This window comes from Mirounga leonina, unplaced genomic scaffold, assembly GCF_011800145.1.
Source record: "Mirounga leonina isolate KUSES-001 unplaced genomic scaffold, KU_Mleo_1.0 Mir_173, whole genome shotgun sequence".
NCBI lineage: Eukaryota > Metazoa > Chordata > Mammalia > Carnivora > Phocidae > Mirounga > Mirounga leonina.
The window spans coordinates 75,365,313-75,390,852 of record NW_023270447.1 but is presented as its reverse complement, the minus strand read 5'-3'; the positions used below and the strand labels follow the sequence as shown (position 1 = coordinate 75,390,852).

The following is a 25,540-nucleotide window of genomic DNA, read 5'->3' as shown; positions in this document are numbered from 1 at the left end:
CAACTGAGCCACCCAGGCACCCTCGATATAGTGTAATTCTACTGTAATTCTTCCTTAAGTTTTTCTTTTTTGTATGTGGCATGTTAAAAGCCTTCTTTTGGGTTCTGGCATTGGTAGAAGAACTGATGGATCATCATTTCACGTTTAAGGAAATAATAGCCAGAGAGAACTCTTTCCTCCTCTGGGCTCCTGCCTCCCCCAGCCAACTCTATAGTGCAGATGGCTGAGCTCACTTGGCCCATCAGCATCCAGACAGACTCACAAGACACCTCACTAGCCTGCCTAGGATGTGGGGGTTTTGTTTGTTCATTCGTTTAAAGATTTGTAAGCACAGACCTCTGTAAAAAGTACACGTTTCTGAAGCACTTAGGCTTGCAGGAGATTTTTCTGAACAGTCATTCGTGTGGCCTGTGCTGTCCTTAATTCATCCAGCACCTCCTACCCTGAAAAAAAGTCCACTGAGGAGGATATGACAGTTCCTTAACCGTACTGTTCAGTATCTTATGCCTGAGAATCAGTACATTGGTTTTAATCTCTTCCCTGACTCCCTTTTGCTTCCAGTCAAGCTTATTTGTTTTGATCTTATCCTTTGATGGTCCTCGTTTACCATCACTTAGGTAGAGGCTGTTTTTATTCTCAAGTAAATCTCAAGGTGTAGGTCCCTCACTGGACCTTCCTTTTTGGTGGGCAGAAGACACCAACCTTCTCCATCTGGCTATTTCTGAAACCTAAACGGTTAATCAGCTTTGGACTGGCTATTGCCATCATCTTTTTTAGTTTGTTCTTCTTACAGCCCTGAGAAGCAACCTAACGCTCTGGCAACTTCATGACTCAAGAAAGTGAACTTTCCAAGGCATAGACCCTCAAAAGTGAAAAATTTTTTTAGCTCACTGCCCCCTGCTGGAGATAGTACACATCCAGTTTCTTGCTCAGCTCCCGGGTACTGTCTCAGGTCATGTGGCCTGGGGGGAGCTTGCTGCATTGGGAAGCTGGAAAGCCTCCATTCTTATCCCTGGATTTCTGTGACCTACCAGCTAGGTGAGGTTGGACTGGTATTATATCTGTGTAGTCTTAGTTTTCTTCTCTGGAAAATGGGACAATGTATCCTACCCTTGCAAAGAAGGCAGAATGGGTAAAGTACCTCACTTGGTGCCTGGTTCATATTAGATACCCAATTAATTGTCTCAGATCATTGTTGAAATTGTCAAAGAACAGAGAATGAGTAGACTGAGCCAAAAGCTAAAACCGGACAGACTCTGGAGTATAAGAGAAATACCAGTCTTGCAGCATAAGTAAACCTCTAGTCTTTTAAATCCTTTTCTTTCCTTCTCTTCTTTTGCAAAAGGGGGGAGTGCACCGAAACCTTACGGAATCGGATCAGAGAATTAGAAGCAGAGGGCAAGAAGCTCACGATGGACATGAAGGTGAAAGAAGACCAGATCAGAGAACTAGAACTGAAAGTTCAGGTATGGGGAGCACAAAAAACTTTCTCCTACTTGGATTCTCCTTCTGTGTTAGCTGTGTGCTCAGTGTTGCAATGTGGAGATGGTGCCTTTTTGTTTTATGAAGATTTTATTTTATTTATTTGAGAGAGAGAGAACACGAGTACACAGAGGGAGAGGGAGAAGCAGGCTCCCCACTGAGCAGGGAACCCGACACGGGGCTCGATCCCAGGACCCTGGGATCATGACCTGAGCCGAAGGCAGACGGTTTTGCTTAACCGACTGAGCCACCCAGGAGCCTTGAGATGGTGCCTTTTGATAATAGGCCAAATCCCACTGCATCTGAAAATCTCTGTATGACAAAAAAAAAAGCTCTAGCCTTGTCCAGCTCATTCAAGTAGTATTTAATTAGCCAGATTCTAATACAACCAGAAATGTTGACAGTCTTTTGACACAGTTTATACCGGAATTGGACCTACTGTAGGTTCATTTCACTTTTTCAGGTTATAGGCCAGATTAGTGTGCTTTGGAGCTTTTGCATCTCTTCTTAGCCCTAACCCTCTGTCCATCACCAGGGAATTGACTGTTCTGAATGGCTCTCAGCCTTGTAGATTGCAATTCTGAGCAGTGCATGATGGGGAAAGCGGCCAGTGCTGTGGACACAACCGCTGGGCGGTGTGTATCTTAGCCCGGTATTTGGCATTGGTTCTCCAAAGGGACATTTAAAAGTGATGTCACATACCGTGAAGTTACAGTAATTTGAATCACGTGGAACTGGTAGGGAATTATGGGCAAGTCGGTGGAGTAGGATAGATGCCCTAGAGACAGAGCCTGAAGTCTGCAGTAAAAGTAGCAGCACAAATGGATGGGGAACAGTGAGGACTGGTCAGAAAAAGGCTTCAGAACGTTAGATAACTAGAAAAAAAGAATAAAATTAGAAGCTCATCTCATGGGGCGCCTGGGTGTCTCAGTTGGTTAAGTGTCTGCCTTCGGCTCAGGTCATGATCCCAGGGTCCTGGGATCAAGCCCCATGTCGGGCTCTCTGCTCAGTGGGGAGCCTGCTTCTCCCTCTCCCTCCTGCTCGTGCTCTCTCGCTATCCCTCTCTCAAAGAAATAAATAAATAAATCTTAAAAAAAAAAAAAGCTCATCTCATACCATACAAAAAGAAATTTCAGATGGAGTTAAATATAGGCAGAAAAGAAAAGCATTTTATTTTAAACCAGAATTTGATCTTGAAACCAGGAAGAACTTTCTTTTTTTTTTTTAAAGATTTTATTTATTTATTTGACAGAGAGAGCACAAGCAGCTGACATAGCAGGCAGAGGGAGAGGGAGAAGCACGCTCCCCGCTGAGCAAGGGAGCCCGATGTGGGGCTTGATCCCAGGACGCTGGGATCATGACCCGAGCCAAAGGCAGTTGCTTAACCAACTGAGCTACCCAGGTGCCCCAACCAGGAAAGACTTTCTAAACAAAAATAATGGAAGAAATCATAAAGCCAAAAAAAAAAAAAGAAAAGAAAAAAAAAATCAGTTGCAGTGAGTATAGATATTGCAACAAATATAAGGAATTAATACTCTTGATATGTAGGTAGCTCATAAAATTTGTTAAGTAAAGCTCAGATATTCAGAAAAATAGGTAAAGAATATGAAAAAATAATTCACAGAAGAAAAATAAATGGCTGATAAGAATATAAGAATATATCCTCATCAATCACCAAAGACCTGTAGATTAAAATTAGATATCATTTATCTCCTGTGAAATTTCTGTTTCTTTTTTTTAATTGCAGTAAATTTGGCACACAATGTTACATTAGTTGCAAATGCACAACATAGTAGTTCCACAACTCTGTATGTCATGCTGTGTCTGTCACCCTACAACCCTATGATGTTACAGTACCGTTGACTCTGTGCCCTATTCTGTACCTTTTATCCCCTTGATATTTATTCTGTAACTGGAAGCCTGTACCTCCCACTCCCCCTCACCCATTTTGCCCACCCCACCAACTCTCTGTATCTTTGACTCTGTTTCTGCTTTTGTTTGTTTGTTTGTTTGTTCCTTTGTTTTGTTTTGTAGATTCCTCATATCAGTGAAATCGTATCTTTGTTTTTCTCTGTCTGGCTTATTTCACTTAGCATAGTATCTTCTAGGTCCATCCATGTTGTCACAAATAGCAAGATCTTACTCTTTTTTATGGCTGAGTAATATTCTGTGTGTGTGTGTGTGTGTTCATCTTCTTTATCCATTCATCTCTCAATGGACACTTAGGTTGCTTCCATATCTTGGTTATTGTAAATAATGCTACAATAGACATAGGGGTGCATATCTCTTTTGGAATTAGTGTTTTTGTTTTCTTTGGGTAAATACCCAGTAGTGGAATTACTGGATCATTTGGTATTTCTACTTCTAATTTTTTGAGGAGCCTCTGTGGCCGCACCAGTTTGCATTCCCACCAGTACTGCACAAGGGTTCCCTTTTCTCCACATCCTCACCAACACTTGTTAGTTCTTGTCTTTTTTTTTTTTTTTAAGATTTTATTTATTTATCTGAGACAGAGAGAAAGAGAGAGAGCACATGAGAGGGGGGAGGGTCAGAGGGAGAAGCAGACTCCCTGCCGAGCAGGGAGCCCGATGCGGGACTCGATCCAGGGACTCCAGGATCATGACCTGAGCTGAAGGCAGTCGCTTAACCAACTGAGCCACCCAGGCGCCCCTCGGTAACTGTTCTTGTCTTTTTGATAATAGCCATTCTAACAGGTGTGAGATGATTTTGTGGTTTTGATTTGCATTTTTCTGATTAGTGTTATTGAACATCTTTTCATGTGTTGGCCATCTTATGTCTTCTTTGGGAAAATATCTGTTCAGATCCTCTGCCCATTTTTAATCAGATTATTTGGGTTTTTTGGTGTTGGGTTGTATAAGTTCTTTATATATTTTGGATATTAATCCTTTGCAGAATATATCATTTGCAAATATCTTCTTCCATTCGTTAGGTTGCCTTTCCATTTTGCAAAAGTTTTTTATTTTGGTATAGTCCCAGTAGCTTATTTTTGCTTTTGTTTCCCTTATCTCTTGTGAAATTAGCAAAGAGTTTTTAAATAATAATATCAGCCTGGGTGAGGATGAATGAAACAGGCCTCATAATTGCTGGTGGAAATATAACTTTCTGGAAAGGGTCATGTACTTTTTAAGTATTTCCCATTTTACAACTCCTGCTTAAGATAAATATTTAAAAATCTCGTCAATGATTGATACACGAAGATGTTCATCATAATGGTATATAAATGAAAAAAAAAAAAAACAACCTTAACTAAGAAAGGGAGATTTGTTTCATAAATTATGATACATGTAAATAGGAATATTATACAGCCATTAAAAATTACATTTCCAAAGAACAGTTGAGATTATATAAGTTTTTTAAAAACTGTATACAAAACTGTCTATAGTATGATTTCATTTATGCTAAAAGATACACATATGCTTATAAAATATTAAAGGGAAATATATAGTTTTTCGCAGTGTCAGGATATGGAGTGATTTTCATTTTCTTCCTTGAACTTTAATATATTTCTAAATTCTCTGTAATATGTTTGGATTTCTCTCTTAAAAAATTAAAATACCTGTATGTGTATATATATACATATACATATACACACACACATATATAATATGTATTAAAATATATATTGAATATATTGCATATTTTGTATATTAAATAAATATATATCATGTGTTACATATTATATATAATATAAAATAAATATATGATATATATTAATATATAATATATATTATATATATGGGCTACATTACCAGATGTTTTAAGTGGGCTTATTCTGCAGTATGTCCTGTCAAAATAATGAACACTTTTATTATAATTTTTAGTGCAGGTTGAGAGTAGAGTTTTGGCAAATTTGATTATAGCAACATTTGCAGCTGGTAGCAAGGAACAAGTTCTTTGTGGTTCTTCTGAATTAGGCTTGTGAGAAAGTGTTTCATTTGGAGACCAGTCCATTTTTACTAGAAACAGCCCAACACAGTCAAATTTATCTACTAAAATATTTTTGTATGTCATATCATCATATAAATACATCTTGCACTTAGAGGGATCTAAGTGGTGAGGTCTTAACCCATGAAACACCAGGATTCTGTATTCTAGGGGCCAGGTCAGTAATAGCGGGATTTTATTTGTGATTTCAGGCTAATTTGTAGACATCGATGCCCAAACTATCTTGTAACATCTTGCTGCTTTGATGATGTTGATAGGAGCTTCGGAAGTATAAGGAAAACGAGAAGGACACTGAGGTGTTAATGTCAGCCCTCTCGGCCATGCAAGATAAAACACAGCACCTGGAGAACAGTCTGAGTGCAGAGACGAGAATCAAGCTGGACCTGTTCTCTGCACTGGGGGATGCAAAGCGACAGCTCGAGATCGCCCAAGGTAGGAGAGCAGCGGGCTCCAGATGAAGTGGTATGGCTAAGAATGCGCAGGGACGCAGAGAGCAGAGGTCCCTTAGAGCTCAGAACCAAAGGCATTCAGTTTTCTTTTTAAGTGGTTTGAGAAGTGCCCAGCGTTGATATTTAGGAATCATCACATTAATTCATTCTGCAGACATATTTTGAGGTGAGAATATGTCAAGTGCAGGGCATCCAGAGAAGAGTATGAATTTCTGTGCTCAAGGAGCTCACGGTGTTGTTGAAGAAATAGAGAGCTGCAGAGCCACCAAAAGGTGCTGGTGCTGCGGTATGTACAAGGTTGTGGGAACAGAGGGAGAAGCAGAGACCAAGCCCGTGTGGGAGTTCGAGAGAGCTGTTTCCCAGGGGAACTGATGTCTGAACTGGGTTTTGAATGATGAGCAGGGGTCAGCCCAGTGAAGAAGCAGTGTAGGGGGGTAAGGGGCAGAGAGGCCTGGAAACAGAAGAAACCGCTTGGGCCAGGCCAGGGAAGCTGTGTTCCGAGCCACAGGTGGCTCTGCGTGGTTACAAACGAGCAGCCTCTAGAGAGCCGGCTGTTCACTCAGCAGGTCTTTCCTGAGGCCTACTGTGTGCCAGGCACTGTGAGGTCCCCCGAGGGGACAGGCAGCCACAAGCAAGCACAGAGCGGAGCAGATGCTGATGGGTGCGGGGATGGAAGTGAAACTGTCAGGCAGGATGTGTGAGCCTGTCCCCGTGGGGCCGAGGGTTCCACATGGTGGTGGTGGAAGATCCTTTGAACAGGGAGCATTTGAGCAGAGGCTGAAAGTAAGAGAGTGCGTGAGCCATGTCAGTCTGGCGGGGGGGAAAGCACTTCAGGGGGAAGGAGCCCCTGGCAGCCAGTGGAGCTGCAGCCTGAGGGATGGGCAGAGTTGTTGGAGTCAGCAAGTCAAGACTGGTGGGAACCACGTTCCGCCAGACTTGGTATCCCATGGGAGGACTTTACTCTGAGGGACTCGAAAAGCTTTGGAAGGTTTCTGAACAGAGGCATGACACAGTCTGATGAAAAGCAATTTAGATTTTGTCCCAAGAATTTGATTAGCCAGCAATAGATTACTGAAAAAATTTTTAAACACTTGGACTTAGTAGAAGGAGAAGAATATTTCAACAGGTACTTAAAGAGCATTTGAAGCATTGTACTAGAAGCTAAAGGGGAGACAAAGATGAACAAGACGCAGTCTAGTGGGGGGATCGACTAGGGCAGTGGGGCTCAAACTTTTTGGTCTTAGGGACCCCTTTACACTGTTAAAGTTATCGAGTTCCCCAAGGAGATTTTTTTCCAAGTGGGTTATATCTATCAATACTTACCTATTAGAAATTAAAAATTTTAACCATTTATTAATTCATCTTTAAAATAACATAATAAACATATAACTCAACATATTTTTATGAAAAATAACTATATTTCCAAAGCCAAAAATATTTGAGAAAAACGGCATTGTTTTACATTGAGCAAATCTCTTTAATTTCTGACTCGGTAGAAGATACTTCAGTTCTCATCTCTGTTTCTACATTCAGTCTGTTGTAATTTTACTTGCATGTTGTTTTTGGAAGACTCCACTTACCCCAGGAGGGAATGAGTGTGAAGAAGGCAAATGATGTGTTAGTATTATCACGAAGCTGGTTTGGACCCTGCAGACCCCGTGAGAATTACTGCACTTGGGCAAGCCAAGCAGAAAGGCCTACTGCCTTTAGGTAGAGGTAGGAGGGCTTGAAAGGCCAGAGCAGAGATCAAGGGTGGCTTCATGAGGGAGGGGACATGGAGTGGGCTTTGAAGGATGAATTCTGAGAACAGAGAGTGGCAGGGAAGAACGTTGTTACCTGAGGGAATCGTGTAAGGCAAGGCAAGAAATGCTGAGAATGTCCAGGTGAGCAGTCCAGTGGCTTCCAGCTGGAGGACATGGGAGATTAGGAGAACCATAAATGAAGCCATACTAGAGAATGTATTCCCTAGATTTTCAGGAGGAAGGGGGTGACGTGTTCTGGCCATCATTTTGGAATAGCAATGTGAAAGATGGATTTGAAGGTGAGATTGGGTGGACGAAGAGGAGCCTGTGAGGAAGCGGTCACTGTCTTTTGTCTAAGAGGTGAGGCTTGGGGGAGGGGGGAGATGGTCCAGGCAGGGAGTGAAGGAAAGTGGAGGCACCCGAGGGGTGTGGGAGGATAAAGTTCCCAGGAGCAAAGGAAAAAAGAGCAGGAAAGATTCGAAGGATAAAAAGAGAGAATGAGTTTGGTTGGAGCTGTTCTGATTTGAAGTGGCTTCCTGACGGCCAGGTGGAAGATTGTCATCAGTCAGTGGGAACTTTGGGTCTAATACCCAGAGAGAGGCCCAAACCCCGGGAGAGGGGAGAAATATAGAAGTTGTGAGAAGCGAACAGAACCATAGGAGTGGCTTGGGTTGGCACAGGGGTAGAGCAAGAAGAAGAGTAGGCTGAGGGTCAGGCGGATTACTGTGGACTCAGGGGAAAGCATTTAAAAAGAAGGTTCCTGGGAATTCTGCTGCTTTCAAGCTGAACTTCTGACCATACACTGGCTTTTTTGCCCTCCTGGCTCAGCTTGCTGAGAAGTAGCCACCCCTCTCTGACTCGTTTCATTGACTTGGATTTGTCCACTTGGAGGAGCTAGCCCCCGAGTGAGGAGCACCTGGTCGCAGGGTAGCCGAGGGGAGTTTGGCTCTCACCAGCACAGCTTCCTTGTCAGCCCAGGAATTCCTATAAAGCGACAAAAAAGGCAAAGAGAACTGCCCTTTCCAGAGCCCTGGGGATGTTTGCATGTTGCTGATTAAAAAAATCAAACTTAAATCTGCCTGGAAAAAAAAAAGATACGGTGGCTCACCTCTCAGATGCTGTTAGGTATTTTATTCATCTGAGGCTTATTTTGTTCAAAGGGAAGGAGGCTATTTGACGCTTACTTGAAGCCGAGGGGACATGAAGGCAGTCAGGGGGCAGTTCCTTTCCATGGCTCTGCTGCCTTCCCCACTACTTCCCTCCACTGTCAAGCTCAGAATATCCTAATAAGGATCCAACTTTGTAATTCAAATCAAACCCCTTGTTGCTTTTCTGCTTCCTACTCTCGATATCATTTGCTTCATCCCAGTTCCAAAATGACTTTCATCTCTCTTACATTCTTTCTAAAAACGTGCCACCGTGCTCTCTTAACATTTCAGATACATTACCGTCTTCTGTAGGAATCAAAATGAGTGCAACTCAAATGCAACCTCTCTCTTTTTTTTTTAAGCATTTAAATTTCTGAGGGGCTACTCCTCTAAGTGTTCTTCCCCGAGTAGACCAGGGAACTTCAAAGCGTGATGGAAATGACATGGGCTTTGGAACACTGGTGCTGGGTTTAAATCTTGCTCTACCCCTTAGTAACTGAATGACTTTGGGCAAGATACATAACTTGCAGAGCCTCAGCTTTCTACTGGGCTGGGCACTAGGGATCTAGCAGTGAATAAAGATGTAGACACAGTTTCTGCCCTCATGGAGCTCATAGACCACTGGAGAAATGATGGACAGGAGTCATCACCAGATGAGTAGTTACAAGAGATGGAAGAAGGCAGTACATAGGAGTGAGGACTCTGGAGCCAGACCGCATGGAGCCGGGTCCTGGCTCTGTCATGCAACCTCTCTCTGCCTCAGTTTCCTCATCCATAAAATGGATGATGATGATGATAATTCCCATGTCACAGGGTCATTGTGCTGAATAAACAAGTCTACGTAAACACTTAGAACAGGACCTGGCTTCATGCGTGTTAGCTACTGTAGTTATTATCCTTATTAGAAGAAAGTGACAGAAAGGCAAGTGTAGGGTGTGTTGAGAATCTAGGAATTGGGGGGCAGGGTGGGGTCTGATTTAGAAGGGAGGGTCAGGGAAAGCCATGTGAGGAAGTGGAAACCTCAAGAGTGAACACAGAGAGAGCAGGAGAAGCATGGAAAGGGAAGCGGCCCAAGGCAGGCAAGAGTTGGTCGGATCTAGAAACTGAGCATGGCGAGGGAGGGTGTGCCGCAGTGTTGTGCAGGCGTCCAGCCAGGGGCACGATGCCCAGAGGCAGGGGCGAGCACGCTGAGTACGAGGGGGCCCCCAGTGCAGCGGCTGCAGAGCCTCGTGTACCTTCTGTCAGAGCACCTGGAGGCGGAGGGTGCTGGGACCGACTCTGCGGCCTCAGTTGTTCTCTGTGCCTGGGGTCTGACACTCAGATATCCAGCCTCCCAGGAAAGTAGTCCAGCTCAAGAGGTGCAGCCTTAGTGCAAAATCCCTACCCTCTGAGGCTGCCGTAGGCCGCTGCCGTGCTCAGAACGTGGCTCCTGGAAGTGACCTGTTTGCTTGTCACACCTACATAAACAGAGTCCCTTTTCAAAAACCTGCAAAACCATGGCCCACAGGCCAAATGTGGCCTGCTGCCTGTTCTTGCACCACCCGTGGGCTAAGAATGGGTTTTGTATTTCTCCAAGTTAAAAAAAAAAGAAAACAACAAAGACAGTCTGTGGCTCACAATGCGTAAAATATTTACTATTTGGCCCTTAACAGGAAAAGTTCCTACCCTTACAGCCCGCCAGAGCTGGAGCGGAAGGCACTTGGGGCTGGCCCACGACAAGGGCATCGTGTTAGAGGAGCCCTCCCTTCCCACTAACGGTGGCTCTTTGATCTTCCAGGACAAATTCTTCAGAAAGACCAGGAAATCAAGGACCTTAAACAGAAGATAGCTGAAGTCATGGCTGTCATGCCCAGCATAACGTACAGTGCCGCCACCAGCCCCCTGAGCCCCGTTTCCCCCCACTATTCTTCCAAATTTGTGGAGACCAGCCCCTCTGGACTTGATCCCAATGCCTCTGTTTACCAGCCCCTGAAGAAATGAAGACCAGCTGCGGGTTTTGCCCAACCATTTGGTTACCAGAAGGCACCACAAAGGAACGTCTCTGGCAGTCAAGATAAAAAAAAAAAAAAAAAAAGTTTATATTGTATTTTGTGGGACTGTATATGTTGTCGTTTTTAAAAAGGGGGGGAAGATAACATCCAAGTCTGATTAGAACTGCCCATCAGTTTTTCTTGTAAATTTTTAGAAGACCTCACAGAACTTTGCAGTTTATTTTTCTCGGCCAATACATTAAAACCACTCTTGGATTTCAAGTAGCCAATTTTGCCTTTTATGTATTCTTACAGTTTCCTCTTGAAGAAAAAAAAAAAAAGCAGGGTTTTTGCTTCTCGATCCTTTCTTTTGGTTTTGTTCTTAAATAAGCAAGCAAAACCTGCACATTGGATTCACATGGGATGCTAATGAAAAGGTTTCCTTTCTAGAGGAGGGTTAATAACCTCACACGGCTTTGATTTTATAGCTGCATCACAGAAGATGATTCTTGATATTACAGAAAACAAAAGTTGATTACCCCTCCAAGGACCAAACAAATTCCGGGAGTGTCATTTAAGCCGAGGGGAGCAAGGTGATGAGACTAGCTGTGAGAGTGTCACCGGGGGTTGTGTCGGAAACATTCCTGTTCCCCTCGGGTGTGCAGTCCTAGAAAATTTCTAGCAGTGCCTTGGGAAAAGACATTTCAAGAGGAAACTTGCTGATTTTCAACTGTTTTCCCCCTTTACCATCATCTGTCTTCTGTCTGTGTCGAGCTCACTGCGGATCCTGCTGGAAACTGGTGGGTAGCGGGGCTCTTCGTGACCGTCGCTGCTCCAGCCCCTGTGCCCTTCCAGAGGAGGCACCAAGGCGTTCTGGACTCGTCCTGAGGCAAGCACCTCGGGGCGGGGAGCTGGGCAGAGACTACGGTGACAGCTAATTAACAGGCTGCCGTTCTAAGTTCGGGGTTTGTTTGTTTGTTTAATTGCATTTCATTTAACTGTGCTCTCCTCTCTTCATCATCTTGTGTTTGATGATTTAAAAGAAACGACTATTCCTCAGCTCTCGTGCCAAGGAGGGTTTTTTTTTTAAGAGTTTTAAACTCAAAACTCTGCACAAAGATTTCAGTATCAAGTGTACATCAGACACTTGGAGAAAAGTGTTTGGCAACTTTTGGAAGTGTTTAAGAATCAGGGTGGGGGCGGGGGGGGCTGGGAGAGGGAGGGGCAAAGCAAAATTGTATTGGGAAACTAGGAAAATTAAGAAACCAAATAGATTGTTTTGGCTTCCTTGCCATGGGTTCTGGAAGGACACAGTTCTTCTCAAATTTCCTGTTAATTGGCATGTGCGTCATATTTAAAGCAGATTAAGTAGGACAAGCAAGTCAGCAAAATAGAAGTATTAAAAAGAATCATCCTTTTAATCACAGATCTTATTTTGGGGTTAAAAAAACTTCTAGCTTTAGCCAGGTGTGCATGTTGCTGCCATTTTGCATTTTTGAATCATCCTGTGTAATTGTTGCCATGGAAGTGTTACTCAGAATTGTCATAGGTTTTTTTCATCTTTGTGCAAAAACATGGAAAATTGTCCCTGACTTTGTGTTGAGGTTTCCCCCATTTTGCTGCCTTTGGGGACACAATTTCGTTAAACACGTGGTCTTGGCTGCATTCTTTTTTTTTTTTTTCCTGTGGGGTTCAAAAGAATAAACATTTTCTTACAGATAAAACTAGTTTTCTGCCTTTTTAAACTTTGCAGGAGGGACAACAAGGTAGATTGTTCTGAACGGGCCCTCGATGGTCGCTCTTGCTCTCTCCTTATCTCGGCACCCTGTTAGGGGGCAGTGCCCCATGTGGGGGGCAGAAACAGGATTTGGGATGAATCCATGCAGGGTCTCAAGTTGTTTTTAGTTCTAGTCCAACTTAAGACATATGCATTCTCATTCTGTCTCCCTCATGCTTCCCTCTCTTCCCCTCCCTCCCTCCATCTTCCCCCCCACACACACTTTCTTTCTCCCTCACATATGGTTAGAACCACGGCTGACTTGTTTTCTGGTACAACCCTCCTTTCCTGAAAAAGCAAGTTAGGGGTGGGGTTGGAAGGTAGTTGGCAAGAAAATCTTTTGAGAGCAGATTTCCTTCCCATTTTCCAGAATCTTTTGGGGCCACTTGGTGACCAGTAGCCTGTTGGGTTTCCTATCTGCTCTAGATCCTGAACTGACCTCCAAGATAGCCACTTACAAGTCCTCCTGTGTTTCTGGAGGCTTTGTCTGTTTTACATCTTCTGAGAAGCAGCTGCCTCTCTTGGTCCTTGCTTTCCTCTCTTGGCCATTGTTAGAATTGATCTTGGCTCCGGTTTTGGAAAATTCTGCTCTTGGCACCTCACCCTCTGTCCCTGTTGCTGGATAGCCCGAGTCTCAGCCACTTCGGCTCAGCCACTTTGGCTCTCGCAGACACGCCACACTTAATACCATGAGCAGAGCCCCCTCCCCCCCCACCCCCCACCCGGGGGGAAGCACCTTGGCTTGGCTTTTGCCTTCACCTTCCCCGGAGGAACGTGTCTGCCCACAGCATTCTCACTGGCACGTTCTTTTCCCCCAGAAAATCTCCTGTTGTCTTTGTTGTTATAGGTCCATGACGAAGGGGTTCCACTTCTTAGTACACTAGAATTTATGACCTGCCATAAAGCCATGTTTGCCATTCTGTATGGTTAAATATTGACAGAAGGAGCGGGCTGAGTGTGTTTTCACTGGCTGAATAACCTCTCTTTATTGACATCCCCCAACTTGACAAGGAAGTAGCTGTCATGTGTCCATTCTCTGTGATAATCTTTCCTATAAAGTGAGAATGAACAATGCCTCCGGGCTCTGGGCCTGAAGGAAGGGACTAGTCCTCTCTCCTCCCATCGCAGCTCGCGGGCTCACCTGGCTCTGTTCAGGGGGGTGATGCCAGCCACCCGGGAGGGCCGAACCTTCTCAAGGCAGCTATCAGATGGCTTCTTGCGAAATTCACATCACACTAGATGGAGCCGAAGAGGGACACCGGAAGCCTACCCAGAAGCCAATTCAGTGAAGCCCATCTAGTAAAGTGTTGTCAGGCGGGCCGGGCTGTGACGGCTAGAGGCAGCCAGGTAAGTGCCGGCCTTGTTTCTCTCAGTGCCTACCCCTTGTTTCTCTCAGTGCCTACCCCTTGTTTCTCTCAGTGCCTACCCCTCTGAGCGGGCTTCCTCACGGGCCTGCGGCGCTTGCCCAGGGGCACCCTGCTCTAAGGGCTCCGGCCCACCCCGAAGCCTGGTGGCTTAGGCAAGCCCTCTAGACACAGATGGGAGTCTGCTCCCAGCTTTTCAGCCACCAGCTCCATGACCCCCCTTAACCTCTCTGGGGGGTGTGGTTTCCTCACCTTCAAGGAGCCTTGTTCCTTGCTGCCCTGCCTCCTGGAAGGAGTTGCCATGAGAACTAGGTGAGCTGACACAAAAGAGTGTTCTGCAGACTATCCAGGACCTCCCAGATGCAAGTCCAGAACTGTAGCAAGGAGTCTTGGAGGGGCAGGGACCTGGCTGAATTCCCGTTCCTGGGGCTAGCTCCCTGCCCCACAGCCTGACTCCCCTGAAAGCTCTCCCCAGCATGCCCCCCATCGGAATCTGCATTTTAACAGGATCCCCAGAGGATTCCCTTGCTTTGCAGTGTTCATTGCTTAGAAGCCCCATCCTGAGCTGACTTTCCTAACCTGAAGATTAAACACTGTCACTCTCTCTCTTCTAGATCAGAAAGAGCCAACGCTCAGACTTTGAAAATTCAGAGTTAAGAGCTTGGTAGAGGGTGGAGGGGCAAACTGGAGACGAAGAGCCCTAAGCTTTATACATTTTGCTTATTTTGTTTATTACCCCCCTCCCCCATTGGAGTGCAAGCTCTGTGAGGGCAGGGGTGTCTGTTTACTGCTGGAACCCTCGAACCCAGGGCAGTGACTGCTACATAATAGGTGCTCAGGAAACATTTACTGAGTGAATAAGGTTACTAGGTTAGACGTGTAATCTGAACTCCTGTGTCTTAACAGAGCGCCTCTGGAACAGTGCTGTTAGAATGACACTGTACACAGAACTGTTTCTAGAAGGAGACGGGAAAATCTGAAGTGGCATATTTACCATGACATCTTCCATCTGCCTGTCTCTGGTTTCTGCCGAAACCTTGTTTCCTTGTCAGATTTTCTCTACAAACGCCTGCTTGATTTAGCCAGGTGCAAAGATTTCCTAAACAGCTGGATGCACGGAGAACACTCACTTCTCTGTCAGGGAAACCTCACCGCAGGGAACCTGCTGGGCCCATCCATCCATCCATCCATCCATCACCCAGTTGGAGTCTTAGACCCTTTTTCCCCAAGTGCTGGCCCCACTGCATCTTGAGTCAGTGTGGGGATTTTTCATTTTGACAGTGATCGAATTATAAAGCATTTCCTCCAGGAAGGTTAAATGAATGTCTCGAAGATCTCCTTCCGTCTGACTACAGAGGCCACACTTCTCTTCTTGCCTCCCTCTTTCCTTGGGCTTACTCTGTTCCTGCTTTATTCCTGTCTCAGTGCTTGCTTTTCACTCGTCTGCCTTTGCCCGAGGTTCAAATCTTACATCCCCCGCAGGATGGGCTTCACAGGGTTCTGGAATCACCCTGCCAGTATACCTCTGATTTTTGTCCGAAGAATCCCAGGCATAGCTTCACACAATGTGCTGTGGCCTTTGAAGTCCCACCCAAGAAGCCTGACGGGTTTGTTTACCCGGCCTACCCCTCTTCCCTAGCTCTGCAGCGCCAGGAGCCTGAGGGGCGAGCGGGAGGCCAGACAGCATGCCAGTGACCTTTATGAGATGCGTCTCGCCTCCCTCTTGTCCTGGGAGGCCTGGCTGTTGTGACACGCTACCTGGGACCGGACCCGAGCTTACCTAGAACAATGGTTCTCAAACTTCAGGGTTCATCAGAACGACCGGAATGGCTTGTTAAAACCCAGATTGCCGGGTCCCGCCCCCAGTGGTTCTGATTCAGGAAGTCTAGGATGGCGCCCGGGAAAATGTGTTTCTTACAAGTTCCCAAGTGAGGCTGGGTCCTGGGACCCCACTCTGGGAACCACTGCCCTGGGCCCAGCCCGGCCTGAAGCCATCCCCTCCAGCTGCCACCAGAGGGCACCTGCGGCCTTAGCCAGGGGTCCTTTCTCGCCTCTGGCGGCCGCACCGCTGCACGGCAGAAGTTCTCCGCTAAAGATGTCTTTCTAATTGTAATCTTCGTTGTAATGTATTAGGAGGAAGAAATGTTGATCCAAAAAAGGAGGTAGGTTTTCAAAATCTGTGTCTGACAAGTATCAAAAGTCTGATGGACAAGTCTTTTGAAGGTGTTGAATAGCCCAGTTTTCGAGAACTGGAGCTCTGTGCCCTTGAGAGGGGACCTTCCTCAGCACACTGACGTACGAACTTGCTTTCAGAACATCCTGCAATCATTCCATATTCAGAACCCAAGGGGCAGTTAAGATTATAGGGGATTTTCATTTTCTTCTTTATACTTTATATTCCAAATTTTCTACAATAAATTTAATATTACTTTTATAATAAAAAACAATACTTGCTTTAAAAACACATTTTAAATGTAATTAAAAGCCAAAAAACAACTCAAAAAAAAAAGCCAACAACAACCCAAAGGGGATCTTAGGGTGAGCAGCTTAGGGTAAAGAGAACCCCCAACTGGAACTTGCTCCCCTCTCCTCCTAGTTGGTTCTGCCCAGGTGTCTACCTGAGTGTGGGGGGGTAGGGTGGAACCCAGGAGGCCATGTGCTCAGGGGGGCCCGACTGGGACCAAGGGATAACATGTGAGGGCTCTGTCACCTCTGTAGTGGCCTGACACCCAACCCAAGCACAGCCCCGGGTCCCATTCAGTGCTGCTATTCTCAGGCTCCAGGGCCTCCCCGGGGCCGAGCAGATGGGAGCAGGCCACAGATGTTAAAACATAGAGACTTTATGGCCCAGGGGTTTCTATTTAGTGGCCTGAAGACATATTTTGTCTGGCCTGCATAGAACTGAGTAAGTTTGAGCTAACATTTAAAAATATTGGGAGGTTTCATACTATCCAGATTTTTTTGTTTTCTGCTGAAATATCAGAAGATCTGAAATCCTAGGGCCGGCCTCCCTCCCCATGCACTGTGGAGCTTGGGAGAAATAGGCCTCGGGTGTCAATCCTGGTTATTCATGACAACCACCTAGAGCTCTTAAAAATGCCCATCTCCAGGGCTGGCCCCCAAGGAGCCTGATTTAACAGGGCTGGGGAGCAACAACTTCGTTGTCGTGGTGGTGGTGGTTGTTGTTGAACTCCCCAGAGATTTCTAATATGCAGCCAAGGTTGAGAGACTGGGAACTGGAGTATAGTAAGAGGAAGCCTCAGTCCTGGCTGGGACCTGGGGCCTCAGAGAGCATCTGTGGGCCAGGACTTAAGGTGTTGAACTGGCCAAACAGAGATGTGAGGGAAGGGGGTCTGTCTTCCCACCTCCCCTGTGGAGACACTTGTCAGCTCTCTTCATCCTTGTGACCCCTGGGCTTCCCTCCAGTCCCTTGTCCTGATTCCCCTTGCCACCCACATTTATCCCACTGATCTTTACCAATTTAAATAGTTGGCCCTCGGGTTTCCAAAAAGAAATTCTGCTTGCATCATTTCAAATTTGTTGTTATTATGTGTTCTCTTCTTTTTTTTTTTTTTTAAGATTTTATTTATTTATTTGAGAGAGAGAATGAGAGAGAGAGAGCAGGAGAGGGGGGAGGGTCAGAGGGAGAAGCAGACTCCCTGCCGAGCAGGGAGCCCGATGCGGGACTCGATCCTGGGACTCCAGGATCATGACCTGAGCCGAAGGCAGTCGCTTAACCAACTGAGCCACCCAGGTGCCCATGTGTTCTCTTCTTATCTGAGGTATTTTATATTGCATGTCATACAAACAGATTGTGGCCAGTATAAATCCAAAACGGAATTGAGTGGAAAGGGGGGCGAGCACATACAGGGTTGTCTGGAGACTGAGAAGCCAGCTGGGAGAGACAGCAGTCCGCCAGCTTGGGCTCTCGGAGGCAGAAGCTGCTCAGCGGGCCAGGGCCCTGCCCCTGGGGTGAATGAGTCCATGACCCAGCCTCTCTTGAGCAAGAGTCAGGAGACTGTGGTAGACTTGTACCATTGCTCCCAAAGATCCACTCCACCCACTGAGAGGGTTATACACCCACCCTCCCGGGTGTCAGAATTGGCTTATGGAATGTGAGTGGACATCACATGTGCCCGATCTGAGCAGAAGCTTTAAATGCACCTGAGTGGTTCAGGTTAGCTTCTCATTCACTCTGCCAGGAGAATAGTATTTCCCAGACAGGGGCCATGCCTGGCTGAGAGTTGAGCAGGGTCAAAGCCAACCCTCATGCCCACAAGCCAAAACCAAAACAAAACAAAAACAGGGGTGCTTGGGTGGCTCGGTCAGTTAAGTGGCTGACTCTTGATTTCAGCTCAGATCATGATCTTGGGGTCCTGGGATCGAGCCCTGTATCAGGCTACAGCCTTAGTGGAGTGTCTGCTTGAGATTCTCTCTCCCTCTCCCTTTGCCCCTCCTCTTGCTCCTGCTCTCTCTTTCAAAGAAATAAATCTTAAAAACAAACAAACAAACAAACAAACAAAACCCTGAGATTTGGGGGCTGTTACCACAGCAAAGCTGACCAATCCAGAGAAAGAGTCCAAGCTTGGGTCCTATGCCCTCCCCTTGGCTGAGCCCCGGGATGGAGAGCAAGAGCCTGGGGCAGGAGGCACTGGGCCCTCAGCTTCACGTGGGAGACAGAGCTTCGTGCCCACCGCAGGCTGCACACATGAACCGGTTGTTACGGAAGAGAAACCCAGCGTGCTGCTGAGCTGGAGGGCAGGAAGCCCACAGACGGCCGCCACACCGATCGTTCTGGTAGCCAAAGCCCAAGGCAGCGAGTCCTAGCCTTCCACCACCCCGGCCCCTTGGATGTCTTCCTCTCCCGTGAGCTCCGTGTTTGAAGGGTTTTGCCAACACTCACAAGTAACTACATGTATTAATGCCTTACTACCGATGTTGGGTTAGTTCAGAAGCCGCCGCTCGGAGAAGTTCCAGGGCAGCCGAAAAGCAAGAGGATTCAGCCTTTCCGGGGCCCGTGTGCTGCCTTTCTGCCCGATCAGAACTAGCTTCGGGAACGCATGCTGCAGCTTGCCAGGCCTCTGGCTATCCAGGCCCCCAGGTGGCAACTGGCAGCCTCATCCGCTCCCTCTCCGGAGAGTGTGTCCTTCCAGCCGCTGCCGCTGGAAGCCACAGATGTCCCAAGCACCACAGGATCTGGCTCCCGGGGGCATTTCGGGCGCCGCGCAGGCTGGCACAGCGGGTGCTGGTGGCCCTCTGGGGAGGCCCCGTGGGCGAGGCTGCTCCGCCCACTGATCAGCCCTGACTTCGAATAAACTGAATTCCTTATGAGAACCGAGGGCTTCGATGTGACCCCCATGGTCAGGATGCTTTCTGCTGGAAAGAGGGGGGCCACATGCCCTAAACTCTCTGTGCCTCACTCTCCTTGTCCGTCACGTGGGGTGATGAAAAAGGCCCCGGCCACCGGGTTGCTGGGGGAGCTCGGAGGGCCCACCCCTGCCAGGCGCCGCGCGCTAGTTAGCCCTTGACCTCCCCCGTCACGTCCCTAGTCCTCACCACTGATGCAGGAGGAACGTCCAAGAAGGCGGCTGGGGAGGTGGCTGTAAGGATGAGAACAGCCAAGCGTGTTAAGTGACCGTGTGTGCGTGCGCGGTGCCACCAGTCACCCTGCCTCGCCCCAGGGGATCTCCCCTCCCTGGCTTCCAGAGTTTTCCCTTCTGTTTATTTGCTGACGACTCCCACATTCATAATCTGCAGCTCAGACCTCCCTCCTCAGCTCCAGACTTGTATTTCCAGATGCCTCTTGACCTCTCTGGGATGTCTCATGGCTCCTCTGACTCAGTATGTTTAAACTGAGCTCCTAACTTGACCCAAACCTGTCTTCCTCCATCCTTCCAGTGGCTCAGGCTGTCCCGGAATCCTCCTCGACTCCTCTCTTTCTCTCACATCCCACATCTGACATCCAGTCAGCTCTACCTCCTGCAAAATATTTCCAGGACTTAACCCATTCTCACCTCCTCCACTCACCATCCTCTCCGACCTGGACTTCCGCAGGAACCTCTTCACTGGTCTTTCTGCTTCAGCTTCTGCCCCGCATGGTCCATTTTCAACAAAGCAGCTGGAAGGATGCTGTTAGAACACAAGTCCAAAGATGTCAGAGCCCTCCAGTGGTTCTATAGCCACCTCAGAGCAAAGGATAGAGTCCTTAGAATGTCCCACCAGCCTGCACACAAATCATGCCCCATCTAACTCTCTGACCTCCTCACCTCCCACTCTCCCTTAAGCAATGACTCCTTGCTAATCCCACCAGGCGGCACACTCCTGCCTCAGGGCCTTTGCGCTTGCTGCCCGCCTTTTTGATCAACGTTTTATTTTGGGATAGTTTTAGAAGTACAGAAAAACTCATAGTACAGAAGTTCTTGTATACCCCACATGTAGTTTCCCTATCATTAATATCTTACATTAATATGGTACATGTGTTACAAATAACAAGCCAATATTAATACATTATTATTAACTAAATCCATACTTAGTTCAGATTTCCTCAGTTTTTACCCAGTGTCCTTTTTCTGTTCCAGGATCCCATCCAGGATATCACATTACATTTAGTCATTACATGTCTTTAGACTACTCTTGCCTGTGACAGTTCTATTTTTTCTTTCTGGAATGTTCTAGACTCATTTTCTTACCTCCTTCTGATCTTTACTCAAATATGACCTTCTAAGAGCCCTTCCCTAACCAGCTACCAATAGTCTCTATCTGTCTTCTCTGCTTTATTCTTCTTAATATTTATTGCTATCTATCATATTTCAATTTTTTAAACTGATTTTGTGGTATGTCTGTCTCTCCTGACAGAAATGCCAGTTCCATGAAGGAAGGGATTTTTGTCTGTTTTGTTTACTGCTGTATCCCTCGTACTCTGTATCATGCTTGGCACATAGTAGGTGCTCAATAAATGTTTGCTGGTCATCCAAAGGATGAGCACTAGAATCTGACTGAGAGCCTCCTAATGCTCTTCCCATCCTGATTCTGCACGTCCTCCCAACAAGTAGAGAAAATCTCTCTGAGAGACTCCCTCGAGCCAGGCCCCATGTCCATATCTGCTCCTTTACTCCCACAACAATCTGAGGATGTTGGTGGGTATCTAGTCCTCAGGGGTGATGAAACTGAGGCTCAGGGAGGCAGGGTCACACAGGCAGGAAGTGGAGAAGTGTTCGTCCCCCAATTTCCCAGCCTCCCTGAGCCCCACTCTGGGTCCCACCTGGGACTCGTCCTGCAGTCAGAACGAGGGGCTTTGTGCACAGATTCACAGAGGGAGTGTGATTCAGCTCTCTCAGAACATGCACCTGCAGGGAAGGCTCTAGTGGGCAAGGTGCCTTCCTGGGCCTCGCCTCCACTGGACCTTCACCACAGCACTGCGCAGGTGAGCCCACTGAGGCCCTGTCTGAGCTGGAGCACCCACAGCCAACAAGAGGAGGAACGGGGCGGGGAGGCCACTTTCCCTGACTTGGAGGGTCCAGCAGCTCCCTTGAGAGACGTGGGGATCTGTCCTCCAGTTCTCAGCTTCAGGCAACAGGAGTGAGTGGGCAGGTGTGGCCACCTCCCGGCATCTACCTGCCTTCTTCCAGCCGGACCCTGCCTTTTGTTTAGGCGGTTCACCTCTCTCACCTTCTTAACTGCACCCAGGCCTGGAATTAACACCTGCCCACTTCCGGGGGTGGAGTCAACCCACCAATGGCATCCTGACTGGTTCAGGGATGGAATCTCAACCCAAGGAGGGCCAAAGACATGCAAGGAAACATTACCCATCTTCTGAGAAAGAGCGCTTCCTCTCCCTCCCACCCAAACTGCCACTGGGTGTGAGGATATGAAGTTCAAGGCCACAGGAGCCATTTTTGGTAGGCTGTCACAGGTTGTACCCCAGGCGTTGGGTGAAAAGCCTCATGCAAGGGCTGGCCAGGGTAAAGAGGGGACATGGGCCGGTGCTTCCCTGTTGCTTACTGACCACAGGGCCTAGCATGGACCAGGGATCCCATAGACATCCAGCATCTAGCTGCAGCAAAATCTTCCTAAATAAATGGATGGATAGACAGATGATGCCTGCTCTCAGCTCCCCCTCCCAAATGTCTCTAAGCCCCAGTTCCCTAACGTATAAGTGTGATACAAGGATCTACCTTCCAGAATTATTGTGGGAACTAAATGAATTAATACATGTCTGGCACATAGTAGGTACATAACAAATATCAGTTATAATTATGATCATCATCATTTCCCTCTGGAGCCTCAGTTTCCTCATCTGTGAAATGGGAATTCGTTTATTCAACAAACTGCTGGTCAGCATCCATGTGCCAGGTATTATGGTTATGATCTGGGGCAAGTACAGAGATGAATGGGCCATGGTCTCTGCCTGGAGGAATCCACCTTCTGATATGGCAGGCAGTCGAGGGTTAAAACCCAGTGGGAGGAGAGCCACGGTGTACGGAAAGTCGCTGTACAGATGTAAGGTGGTAAGCAGCTACCTCTGGAGTTGGGCTAATTGAGGTCAGGGATGTTAGCTGACTCCATGCCCTCTGATCTTTCCAGTATGTTGAGTTGGCATGAAAACATTAGGGGTGGGCTCTAGTTGTTGACCCAAGTCAGACAGAAGGTTTAGAGTAGGTAGGTAGATGAAAGTTAAAGGTCAAGGAAGAAAGAACCAACTTGTATTCAGGTGTTTTCCTCCTCAAATATCATCTTCATTTTTAAAAAGTATGTGACATCATTATAAATCTAATTCTGTAGACTTTTATCTTTTTTGAAAAATGAGTGAAATTTTAATTTTAATGGCAGTTAATGTTATGAGCAGCCAAGTTACACCGCCACCTGATGGCAGCATACTGAAATCCCAGGTTTGTTTCGTTTGCCATGAACAAAACACCGCAAGCTCAATTTTTGGACCTGGCTAGAGATATCAAAGCCATTCCCCACTCTCCCCTTCTCCCTTCCCTTTTGCTACAACCCAACCTCCATAGTTGAAGCTCCCAAGCTCCCAGTTTTTGGCCCGAGCCGTGCCTGCTCCAGTTTCCCAGCAAGGAAGTCCGCCTGCCCCTCCTCCCTGTATCTTGCTCTCGGGCAGCCCTAGGCAGCCTCAGGCCCGCCATATGCCCTTCAGCTGCAGATCGGTGCTAACACCTACCCAAGCCCTTAGCCCTGCCCCCAAGGGGAAAGTGGGAATAGGGAGAGAACCTAGCCCAATGGTACCAGTTAGGAGTACAGATGCTACAGACTGATGTGGGTCCACATCCCTGTGACCACTTGCTGGTTGTGGGTCTGTGGACCTCTCTAAGGCCTCTATGAGCCTCACTTTCCCCATCGGAGAAAAGGGATGGAGTCTGGATTCAAGAGACTTCTTATTCTTTCTACTCTATGTCTTTCTCCTTCTCCTCATACAGAGCTGGAGTGAGCGGAGACCAAGAAATGAAGGGGAGGAACAGGTGGAGAGGAGCAGAGAGGCAGAATGCCCCCGCATTGCACTCCCCCCCAAAATGGCCAAGCCCTCGCTGCCTGGAGCTCCCTCCCCCGCTCTCCTCCCCATCGTAGTCCAGCCACCTCCTCCTCCAGCCTCTTCCCAAGCCTGGTTCCTGACGCCCTGCACCATCTCATAATCCGCTTGGGTCTAAAGGGGCAGTGACTGAGCACAGGGCCATTGGCCCCTCCTTGGCGTCCAGAGAGGGCAGTATTTCACCCTCTCAAATGGCTCAAGTGCACTTGGGAAGGGAAGAGGTTCAGAGCTGAGCTTCCCCAGTCTTGGCAGCCCGAGAGCCCTGTCCTACAGCTTAGGAAACCCGCCTTCCGGCCTGATGCTGATGCTGCCTGGATCCTGTCCTGTGGCCTTGAACGAGTCGCTTACTCCCGTGAGCTTCGAATCCCCCATTGGTAAAAGAGAGCTCTCCAATCCACTCCAGCTCCCACAACGTGGCTGCCAGGGCCGCTGAAGAGGTGGGCAGGGTTGTGGGGGGGTCCTCTCCCCTCCATGCCTCCTTGGGGAGGAGCCCCAGGACCCTGCTTAGAGGGGGAGGAGGCTGTTCCCCTGGGGAAGTAAGTCCCAGGGCAACTCTGTGATGCTCCCCACACTCGCTGTGGGCAGCAGTGCTAAGTGCTGTATTAATTATTACCCACGCCCCCTGGGAAGCAAATGCAAAGTGAGGTCACCATGGTAACCTAGACGGTGGCAATGTCACCAAATATTTTAAGTGCTCAACATGTTCCAGGCAAATTACCTTCCAGTGGAAAAGAATGGGGCGTCAATCCCACATTTCAGTGGCCTGGGGAAGAAAAGCCCAGGAGCTCTGGTGGGGGCTCCCTCCTTTCTTCAGGAGCCAGCGAGGTGGGGGCAGGGCTAGCAGATAAGACACCCTGCCTTGCGAGGCCAGAGCAGAGCTGCAGATGACATCCAGGGTTCTAAATGAGGCCTGGCCAGAGAGCCAGAGGCCCTGGGTGGCAGTCCCAGCTCCGGTCCCATCTTGTCTGCAGCCCCGGGCTGGTGCCTTGACCTCCGTGGGTCTCCAGGAAAGCTTCTCTTAAAGGACCAAAGAGGAGCCAGTGGGTCATTAACCTCACTTGTTAGGGGTGGGGGTACAAAGGGGGGGTGACTCGGGGGGGATTGCTAGTCAGACCTTCAAGGCAGAGAGACTTGGATTCAAATCCCACCTCTGCCACCCAGCAGCTGTGTGACCTTGGGCCAGTGACTTCACCCCCTGAGCTCTGGCTGCCTTACCTATGAGAGGAGGCTTGACAATAGTCCCTGCCCCTCGGTGTGACTGCAAAGTGTAAGTTAAGACAAGCATGGGAAGTGCTCAGGACAGCACCCTGCACAGCGGAGGGACCAATGTCCTCGCTGTTGCTGCCGCTTACTAAGTATCCACGTGCCCGGCTCTGAGGTGAGCAAGTTACACGGGATCCACCCTCCAATCCTCACCACGTTGCTCCCACGAGATGGGTGTTATTATTAACCACATTTCACCCACGTGGAAGCTACGGTTAGCCAGGGGAGGAGGTGCACGGACGCCCACGGGGTGGGGCCTGCATTCTGACCCAGGTCCCTCGGCCTCCAGAACTCAAGCCCCTCACCCTTCCCCACATGGCCTGAGGATGAAACGGGTCATGTGTTGAGGGCCTAGTGCAATGTGTTGCACAAAGCAGGTGCTCACTAGATGCGAAGTAGTGGCCCCCGTGGGCGCATCCCAATTTATGTCATGTCATGGCCACCGTATTGCCCTCGACTCCTATCTTCTGGGGTCTGGGATCCTGGGTGTGCGGGGCTCAGGCAGTGATGGGGAATTAATTAGAGGCAGGGACCCCCAAGAAGGGCCCCTCTTCAGGCCATTGCCTGAGGGGGTTGCCTGTGGCCATCTGCATTACAATGGTTTTGCCTGTCCCTGGGCCCCTGGCTGTCCTCACACTGTCCGGACACAGACAGCCAGGAGCTGTCTGTGACCTCCTCCTACCCTGGCTACTCTGGCCTCGCAGGCCCCCACTACCCTTTCCTGCTGGGTCAGCATCCCACCCCCCACCCTCCCCTCACAGCCGCCCCCGGGCAGAACTGGCTTTCCCAGGACAGAATGAGGTCAGGCCTGCAGAGTGATCGATGGATTTAATAACTG

General features: G+C 48.0%; 1 protein-coding gene across 1 annotated transcript in view; it reads left to right on the top strand.

Annotated features, from left to right (window-relative positions):
• The window catches only part of MACO1 (macoilin 1), a 60,226-nt gene extending 48,410 nt beyond the window's left edge, over positions 1 to 11,816 (top strand). The window contains exons 9-11 of the mRNA XM_035019453.1: positions 1,346 to 1,466; positions 5,706 to 5,880; positions 10,565 to 11,816. Coding sequence (XP_034875344.1) covers positions 1,346 to 1,466; positions 5,706 to 5,880; positions 10,565 to 10,767 — 499 coding nt within the window. The 3' untranslated portion in view covers positions 10,768 to 11,816. The remainder of the gene's footprint in view (positions 1 to 1,345; positions 1,467 to 5,705; positions 5,881 to 10,564) is intronic.
• The last annotated feature ends 13,724 nt before the right edge of the window (positions 11,817 to 25,540 follow it).